The 10,145-nt window shown below is 45.5% G+C and overlaps 1 protein-coding gene across 2 annotated transcripts in view; it reads right to left on the reverse strand.

Annotated features, from left to right (window-relative positions):
• Positions 1 to 276: 276 nt before the first annotated feature.
• Positions 277 to 10,145, reverse strand: part of LOC123727174 (amyloid-beta A4 precursor protein-binding family A member 1) — a 103,340-nt gene continuing 93,471 nt past the window's right edge. For both annotated transcript variants that reach the window (XM_082961552.1, XM_082961551.1), the window contains exons 4-6: positions 6,919 to 7,029; positions 4,777 to 4,816; positions 277 to 1,511 (exon numbers count right to left, since the gene is read on the reverse strand). In XM_082961552.1, coding sequence (XP_082817678.1) covers positions 1,249 to 1,511; positions 4,777 to 4,816; positions 6,919 to 7,029 — 414 coding nt within the window. In that variant the 3' untranslated portion in view covers positions 277 to 1,248. The remainder of the gene's footprint in view (positions 1,512 to 4,776; positions 4,817 to 6,918; positions 7,030 to 10,145) is intronic.

A 10,145-nucleotide genomic window follows, 5' to 3' on the forward strand; every position in this document is an offset into this window, starting at 1 on the left:
GTATGGACTACAGTATAGACCACCGGACTACAGTATAGACTACAGTATAGACTACAAAACTACAGTATAGACTACAGTATAGACTACAGGACTACAGTATAGACTACAGTGTAGACTACAAAACTACAGTATAGACTATAGTATAGACTACAGGACTACGGTATAGACTACAATACTACAGTATAGACTATAGTATAGACAACAGTAAAGACTACAGTATAGACTACAGTATAGACAACAGTAAAGACTACAGTATAGACTACAGGACTACAGTATAAACTACAGTATGGACTACAGTATAGACTACAGGACTTCAGTATGGACAACAGTATAGACTACAGGACTACAGTATAGACTGGTCTGGATGTGTGTCGGAAGGTGGAGGGCTGATAAACCAGAAAAATGTTAGGAAGAGCCAGGTCATGTGACAGGTGAGTGAGGGGAATTGACACGGTCATAGGTAGAAATGTACTGATGTTACTTAAATAAAAAATAAAAGTAACAAATAATTAAAGAGCAGCAGTAAAATAACAATAGCGGGGATATATACAGGGTACAGAGTTAATGTGCTGGGGTACAGGTTAGTGGAGGTAATTGAGGTAATATGTACATGTAGGTAGAGTTATTCAAGTGAGACGTTCCTAAAGCAGTATTTCATATTTAGACAGTACTAAACTGCTGATGGATAGATATTACCCAGGACCAGTTAGAAACACCTAGTACAGTATAAGTAGAGTTGGGACTCTACCCAGAAGATCCTCTGGAAGACAGTCATGTGTACTTGTCTACTGTCCACTAGGGTCAACCCAGCATATTCAACCACATAATTCAAGAATAAAACATCTCATCTGTCTCTCTCCTCAACTTGAAGAGGCTGACGGCCTGTTCTATACATTCTATAGTATAGAGCTGTGTATTGTAGATGAGATCTGTGTCTGGTCTACAGTATAGAGCTGTGTATTGTAGATGAGACCTGTGTCTGGTCTACAGTATAGAGCTGTGTATTGTAGATGAGATCTGTGTCTGGTCTACAGTATAGAGCTGTGTATTGTAGATGAGATCTGTGTCTGGTCTACAGTATAGAGCTGTGTATTGTAGATGAGATCTGTGTCTGGTCTACAGTATAGAGCTGTGTATTGTAGATGAGATCTGTGTCTGGTCTACAGTATAGAGCTGTGTATTGTAGATGAGATCTGTGTCTAGTCTACAGTATAGACCTGTGTATTGTAGATGAGATCTGTGTCTGGTCTACAGTATAGAGCTGTGTATTGTAGATGAGATCTGTGTCTGGTCTACAGTATAGAGATGTGTATTGTAGATGGGATCTGTGTCTGGTCTACAGTATAGAGCTGTGTCTCTCCTCACCTTGATGTGGCTGACAGCCTCCTGGGCCTGCATCATACGGACGTTCTTGGAGGGTGTCTTGTCAGACAGCAGCTGGGTAGAGCCCAGGTAGTTAGCAGCAAAGATGATCCCATCGATCAGGTCCTCTGGGTCACACGGACCTGGGACTGGGGGAGGCAGGGGAGGAGGGGAGTAGAGGTGGGGGAGAGAGAGGGGGGTGGAGGGGATAGGGGGAGTAGAGGTGGGGGAGAGAGGGGGGGACGAGGGGATAGGGGGAGGAGAGGTGATGGAGAGAGAGGGAGGTGGAGGGAGAGGAGGGGATAGGGGGAGTAGAGGTGGGGGAGAGAGGGGGGACGAGGGGATGGTGGGAGTAGAGGTTATGAGAGAGAGGGGGGTGGAGGGGGAGGATGGGATAGTGGGGGAGAGAAGGGGGGAGGAGGTGGAGGAGGGGATAGGGGTGGAGAGGTGAGGGAGAGAGAGAGGGGTGGAGGGAGAGGAGGGGATAGGGGGAGTAGAGGTGGGGGAGAGAGGGGGGAGGGAGGGGGAGGATGGGATAGTGGGGGAGAGAGAGGGAGGGGAAGGAGGGGATTGGGGGAGTAGAGGTGGGGGAGAGAGAGGGGGGTGGAGGGGGAGGATGGGATAGTGGGGGAGAGAGGAGGTGGAGGAGGGGATAGGGGGAGGAGAGGTGAGGGAGAGAGAGGGGGGTGAAGGGAGAGGAGGGGATGGGGAGGAGAGAGAGGGGAGAGAGAGGGGGTGGAGGGAATAGGGGTAGGAGGGGTAGGAGTTTTGAAAACATTGCGGAGGTTTGAACTGCGAATATTGTATATAAAACTTTGAGTTAAAAGTTGTAACATTTTGAAATTATTATTGTCTTACAGTAGTCAGACAAATGTGACAATATGTCTAAAAAACATATGGTCTCCTGACCTGAAGCAAAATGTAGCAAGCTAGAAGCAACATGCTAAGATAATCAGAGCAAGCTAGTTAGCTAGCTAAGCATTTAGCAACCTCTTAGCTACTCATGTTGAATTAATATATATATATATAGAGATAGATAGATAGATAGATAGATAGATAGATAGATAGATAGATAGATAGATAGATAGATAGATAGATAGATAGAGAGATAGAGAGATAGAGAGATAGAGAGATAGAGAGATAGATAGATAGAGAGAGAGAGAGAGAGAGAGAGAGATATGGAACTTTTGTGAGTGTAATGTTTACTGTTAATTTGTATTGTTTATTTAACTTTTGTATATTATCTACACTTGATTTGGCAATGTTAACACAGGTTTCCCATGCCAATAAAGCCCTTAAATTGAATTGAGGGAGGGAGAGAGAGAGAGAGAGAGTGTTGGTGTGAGAATGAGAGAGAGGGAAGGATGGCCTTCCCTGTAGCTCAGTTGGTAGAGCATGGTGTTTGCAACGCCAGGGTTGTGGGTTCGATTCCCACGGGGGGCCAGCACAGGAAAAAAAATGTATGAAATGTATGCATTCACTACTGTAAGTCGCTCTGGATAAGAGCGTCTGCTAAATGACTAAAATGTAAAAAAAAAAATGTAAAATGGATGTGTGAGTGCCTTGTAAAGGTTTTCACCCTCCTTGGCGTTTTTCCTATTTTGTTGCATTGCAACCTGTAATTTAAATAGATTTTTTCATGTAATGGACATACACAAAATAGTCCAAATTGGTGAAATGAAATGAAAAAAATTACTTGTTTCAAAAATAAATAAAAAACTGAAAAGTGGTGCGTGCATATGTATTCACCCCCAGTGCTCTGAAGCCCCTAAATAAGATCTGGTGCAACCAATTACCTTCAGAAGTCACATAATTATTTAAATAAAGTCCACCTGTGTGCAATCTAAGTGTCACATGATCTGTCACATGATCTCAGTATATATACACCTGTTCTGAAAGGCCCCAGAGTCTGCAACACCACCAAGCAAGGGGCACCACCAAGCAAGCGGCACCATGAAGACCAAGGAGCTCTTCAAACAGGTCAGGGACAAAGATGTGGTGAAGTAAAGATCAGGGTTGGGTTATAAAAAAATATCCAAAACTTTAAACATCCCACGGAGCACCATTAAATCCATTATTAAAAAATGGAAAGAATATGGCACCACAACAAACCTGCCAAGACAGGGCCGCCCACCAAAACTCACGGACCAGGCAAGGAGGGAATTAATCAGAGAGGCAACAAAGAGACCAAAGATAACCCTGAAGGAGCTGCAAAGCTCCACAGCAGAGTATCTGTCCATAGGACCACTTTAAGCCGTACACTCCACAGAGCTGGGCTTTACGGAAGAGTGACCAGAAAAAAGAACATTGCTTAAAGAAAAAAATTATCAAACAGGTATGGTGTTCATCAAAAGGCATGTGGGAGACTCCCCAAACATATGGAAGAAGGTACTCTGGTCAGAAGAGACTAAAATTGAGCTTTTTGGCCATCAAGGAAAACACTATGTCTGGCGCAAACCCAACACCTCTCAGCACCCCGAGAACAACATCCCCACAGTGAAGCATGGTGGTGGCAGCATCATGCTGTGTGGATGTTTTTCATCGGCAGGGGCTGGGGAACAGGTCAGAATTGAAGTAATGACGGATGGCGCTAAATACAGGGAAATTCTTGAGGGAAACCTGAGATCTGTCTGTCTTCCAGAGATTTGAGACTGGGACGGAGGTTCACCTTCCAGCATACTGCTAAAGCAACACTTGAGTGTGTTAAGGGGCAACATTTAAATGTCTTGGAATGGCCTAGTCAAAGCCCAGACCTCAATCCAATTGAGAATCTGTGGTATGACTTAAAGATTGCTGTACACCAGCGGAACCCATCCAACTTGAAGGAGCTGGAGCAGTTTTGCCTTGAAGAATGGGCAAAAATCCCAGGGCTAGATGTGCCAAGCTTATAGAGACATACCCCAAGAGACTTGCAGCTGTCATTGCTGCAAAAGGTGGCTCTACAAAGTATTGACTTTGGGGGGGTGAATGTTATGCACACTCAAGTTTTCAGTTTTTTTACTTATTTCTTGTTGGTTTCACAATAAAAAATATTTTGCATCTTCAAAGTAGTAGGCATGTTGTGTTGATGAAATGATACAAACCCCCCAAAATCTATTTTAATTCCAGGTTGTAAGGCAAGAAAATAGGAAAAATGCCAAGGGGGGGTTAATAATTTCGCAAGCCACTGTAACTGACAACACTGAACCGCGAGACTGACACACTAGAGGCCCTCCCTCTCTCCCTCTCTCAGCCCTCCATGACATTTAAAAATAATGATCTGGCCTACACATCAGCATACCCCCACAGAGCGCAGTCACCCAAGCATTACCCAAGCAAACCACTTTTCAAATATATTCAAATCTGCACTGGCAAAGCAAAGCCTAGTAAAGTAAAGCAGAGGAGGACAGGGAGGGAACTAACGGGAGGTCTTACCTTCTACATAGGTAGGGAAGGAGGCGAGGCTTCTCCTGGACTGTAGGTAGAGAAGAGAGACAGAGAACATGTTACTGATGACGGGTCACACTGACATGGTCATCGTAACACTGTCATAACTAGGGGTGTGACATTTAAACGTTTCAACACATTTGGGGTTGTTAACATTTAAAAAAAATCCCCAACCGAAACCTTTTATTTTATTATCACAGAACAACTACTAACAGGTCACGATCATCATAAGTGAAAATTACAATTAAACAAATACCTAACTCAACAATGCTGTAAGTAGGAGACATGCATCTTTAAAATGATTTGCCACGGATGTAATAATCATAATAGTAATAATAATAATATAACTCTCCGCACATCATCATTGCTAACAGTTGGGAAAATGGCAGAGTGTGAGACAGGGAAGCGGCAGGAGTTAAATGAGAAGCTGGAATTGAGCTACAGTGGCAGTACAGAGCTACAGTGGCAGTACAGAGCTACAGTGGCAGTACAGAGCTACAGTGGCAGTACAGAGCTACAGTGGCAGTACAGAGCTACAATGGCAGTACACGTGCTACAGTAAGGTGAGCTCCCTCTAGGTATCCAGGACAGCAGTAAGGTGAGCTCCTTCTATGTATCCAGGACAGCAGTAAGGTGAGCTCCCTCTAGGTATCCAGGACAGCAGTAAGGTGAGCTCCCTCTTGGTATCCAGGACAGCAGTAAGGTGAGCTCCCTCTAGGTATCCAGGACAGCAGTAAGGTGAGCTCCCTCTAGGTATCCAGGACAGCAGTAAGGTGAGCTCCCTCTAGGTATCCAGGACAGCAGTAAGGTGAGCTCCCTCTAGGTATCCAGGACAGCAGTAAGGTGAGCTCCCTCTAGGTATCCAGGACAGCAGTAAGGTGAGCTCCCTCTAGGTATCCAGGACAGCAGTAAGGTGAGCTCCCTCTAGGTATCCAGGACAGCAGTAAGGTGAGCTCCCTCTAGATATCCAGGACAGCAGTAAGGTGAGCTCCCTCTAGGTATCCAGGACAGCAGTAAGGTGAGCTCCCTCTAGGTATCCAGGACAGCAGTAAGGTGAGCTCCCTCTAGGTATCCAGGACAGCAGTAAGGTGACCTTCCTCTAGGTATCCAGGACAGCAGTAAGGTGAGCTCCCTCTAGGTATCCAGGACAGCAGTAAGGTGAGCTCCCTCTAGGTATCCAGGACAGCAGTAAGGTGAGCTCCCTCTAGGTATCCAGGACAGCAGTAACGTGAGCTCCCTCTTGGTATCCAGGACAGCAGTAACGTGAGCTCCCTCTAGGTATCCAGGACAGCAGTAAGGTGAGCTCCCTCTAGGTATCCAGGACAGCAGTAAGGTGAGCTCCCTCTAGGTATCCAGGACAGCAGTAAGGTGAGCTCCCTCTAGGTATCCAGGACAGCAGTAAGGTGAGCTCCCTCTAGGTATCCAGGACAGCAGTAAGGTGAGCTCCCTCTAGGTATCCAGGACAGCAGTAAGGTGAGCTCCCTCTAGGTATCCAGGACAGCAGTAAGGTGAGCTCCCTCTAGGTATCCAGGACAGCAGTAAGGTGAGCTCCCTCTAGGTATCCAGGACAGCAGTAAGGTGAGCTCCCTCTAGGTATCCAGGACAGCAGTAAGGTGAGCTCCCTCTAGGTATCCAGGACAGCAGTAAGGTGAGCTCCCTCTAGGTATCCAGGACAGCAGTAAGGTGAGCTCCCTCTAGGTATCCAGGACAGCAGTAAGGTGAGCTCCCTCTAGGTATCCAGGACAGCAGTAAGGTGAGCTCCTTCTATGTATCCAGGACTGTGGTACACTGAACTGCATTGCTCCCTAGCGTTCATCTGAATTTTGAATGTCATTTTCTGACAGTTTTTTTATTGTTTAAATGAGAAAATGTGACAGTTTAAACGTTAAGAGAATGTTTACCTTTTGTCACATCCCTAGTCATAACATTATGATAGCAATGTTATCACTGTCAGAACATTGGGGAAGTTCTCAGAGATTGAACTGATGGTTGACTCATTGAAACTTTGGTGGTCAGTATGCAGGAGAAGTGTCATTTTCATTCGTCACACTGCCTGGCTGGTAAAAGTCATCACATTGGACACAGATAGGAACACACAGACACACACATACATACACACAACCAACCTACCTCTTTAGTGGAGGGGGGTGGAGACTCGAAGCTGTCACTCCCCTCTAGCATTGACGTCCTGACGGAAGACTCCGCCCCCTGAGGAGAGGCTTGAGAGTCTGAGCCTGGAGACTGGATAGAGAGGGACAATAATACATACATATCCTATAATATAACATTTCAAATGTCTGTATTGTATTTATTTATTTTTTTGTGAGTGTAATGTTCACTGTTCATTATTTATTGTTTATTTCCCTTGTTTACTTCCTGTCTATTTCACATGCTTTGGCAATGTAAACATACATTTCAAATGTCAATAAAGCCCTTTCAATTCAATTCAATTGAGAGAGAGAGAGAGGGAGGGGTTGTCTGAGAGAGAAGGTGAGAGAGGGAGGGGTTGTCTGAGAGAGAAGGAGAGAGAGGGAGGGGTTGTCTGAGAGAGAAGGAGAGAGAGAGAGAAAAGGGGACAGGGTGGAATGGAAAAAGAGGCTAAGAAGGAGAGGAGAGGGAGGGGAAAGCAGAGGGGGAAAGGAGTAGAATAAGTTATGTCATCCTCCATACACAACATCCTCAATACACAACATCCTCCAGACACAACATCCTCCATACACAACATCCTCCATACACAACATCCTCCATACACAACATCCTCCATACACAACATCCTCCATACACAACATCCTGTAGACACAACACACTGCAGACACAACATCCTGCAGACACAACATCCTCCATACACAACATCCTCCATACACAACATCCTCCATACACAACATCCTCCATACACAACATCCTCCATACACAACATCCTCCATACACAACATCCTGTAGACACAACACACTGCAGACACAACACACTGCAGACACAACATCCTGCAGACACAACATCCTCCATACACAACATCCTCCATACACAACATCCTCCATACACAACATCCTGTAGACACAACACACTGCAGACACAACATCCTGCAGACACAACATCCTCCATACACAACATCCTGCAGACACAACATCCTGCAGACACAACATCCTGCAGACACAACATCCTGCAGACACAACACACTGCAGACACAACATCCTGCAGACACAACATCCTCCATACACAACATCCTCCATACACAACATCCTCCATACACAACATCCTGTAGACACAACACACTGCAGACACAACATCCTGCAGACACAACATCCTCCATACACAACATCCTGCAGACACAACATCCTGCAGACATAACATCCTGCAGACACAACATCCTGCAGACACAACATCCTGCAGACACAACACACTGCAGACACAACATCCTGCAGACACAACACACTGCAGACACAATATCCTGCAGACACAACACAACATCCTGCAGACACAACACAACATCCTGCAGACACAACATCCTGCAGACACAACATCCTGCAGACACAACACAACATCCTGCAGACACAACATCCTGCAGACACAACACAACATCCTGCAGACACAACATCCTGCAGACACAACACAACATCCTGCAGACACAACACAACATCCTGCAGACACAACACAACACACTGCAGACACAACATCCTGCAGACACAACATCCTGCAGACACAACACAACATCCTGCAGACACAACATCCTGCAGACACAACACAACATCCTGCAGACACAACACAACACACTGCAGACACAACACAACATCCTGCACTCCTACTGAGAAAGAAGACCTTCGGTGCCTTCGGAAAGTATGCAGAACCCTTGACTTTTTCCACATTTTGTTAGGTTAAAGCCTTATTCTAAAATGTATTAAATCATTTTTTTCCCCTCATCAATCTACACACAATACCCCATAATGACAAAGCAAAAACAGGAATTTTAGAAATGTTTGCTAATTTATAAAAAAAAAATATAAAATTAAATATCACATTTACATAAGTATTCAGACCTTTTACTCAGTACTTTGTTGAAGCACCTTTGGCAGCGATTACAGCCTCAAGTCTTCTTGGGTTTAACGCTACAAGCTTGGCACACCTGTATTTAGGGAGTTTCTCCCATTCTTCTCTGCAGATCCTCTCAAGCTCTCTCAGGTTGGATGGGGAGCATTGCTGCACAGCTATTTTCAGGTCTCTCCAGAGATGTTCAAGTCCGGGCTCTGGCTGGGCCACTCAAGGACATTCAGAGACTTGCCCCGAAGCCACTCCTGCGTTGTCTTGGCTGTGTGCTTAAGGTTGTTGTCCTGTTGGAAGGTGAACCGTTGACCCAGCTTGGAGCAGGTTTACATCAAGGATCTCTCTGTATTTTGCTCAGTTCATCTTTCCCTCAAACCTGACTAGTCTCCTAGTCCCTGCCACTAAAAAACATCCCCACAGCATGATGTTGCCACCACCATGCTTCACCATAGAGATGGTGCCAGATTTCCTCCAGACGTGACGCTTGGCATTCAGGCCAGAGAGTTCAATCTTAGTTTCAACAGACCAGAGAATCTTGTTTCTCATGGTCTGACAGTCTTTAGGTGCCTCTTGGCAAACTCCAAGCAGGCTGTCATGTGCCTTTTACTGAGGAGTGGCTTCTGTCTGGCCACTCTACCATAGAGGCCTGATAGGTGGAGTGCTGCAGAGATGGTTATCCTTCTGGAAGGTTCTCCCAAATCCACAGAGGAACTCTAGAGCTCTGTCAGAGTGACCATCGGGTTCTTGGTGCTCAGCTCAGGCTGGGTCACTGTGTTCTTGGGGACGTTCAATGCTGCAGAAATGTTTTGGTACCCTTCCCCAGATATGTGCCTCGACACAATCCTGTCTCGGAGCTCTATGGACAATTCCTTTGACCTTATGGCTTGGTTTTTGCTCTGACATGCACTGTCAACTGTGGGGCCGTATATAGACAGGTGTGTGTCTTTCCAAATCATGTCCAATCAATTGAATTTACCACAGGTGGACTCCAATCAAGTTGTAGAAACATCTCAAGGATGCACAATGGAAAGAGGATGCACCTGAGCTCAATTTCAAGTCTCATAGCAAAGGGTCTGAATACTTATGTAAACAAGGTATTTCTTTTAATACATTTGCAAAAAAAATCTAAAAACCTGTCCATGCTCCATTGCCCATAGTTCTAGTACAATGAACAGCCATGTCACAGTGGCTACTGGTACTGTCTCCACAATATATGATGCCTTTGTACCAAGGCTGAGCACCGCTCTACACATTTACAATAAGCTAGCAGAATTCACCATGGAATGGGGGACGAGGGGGACAGGGGGACGGACTGGGGGAC

The sequence above is a fragment of the Salmo salar genome, chromosome 15 (genome assembly GCF_965601325.2).
Source record: "Salmo salar chromosome 15, fSalSal1, whole genome shotgun sequence".
In the NCBI taxonomy this organism is placed as follows: Eukaryota; Metazoa; Chordata; class Actinopteri; order Salmoniformes; family Salmonidae; genus Salmo; species Salmo salar.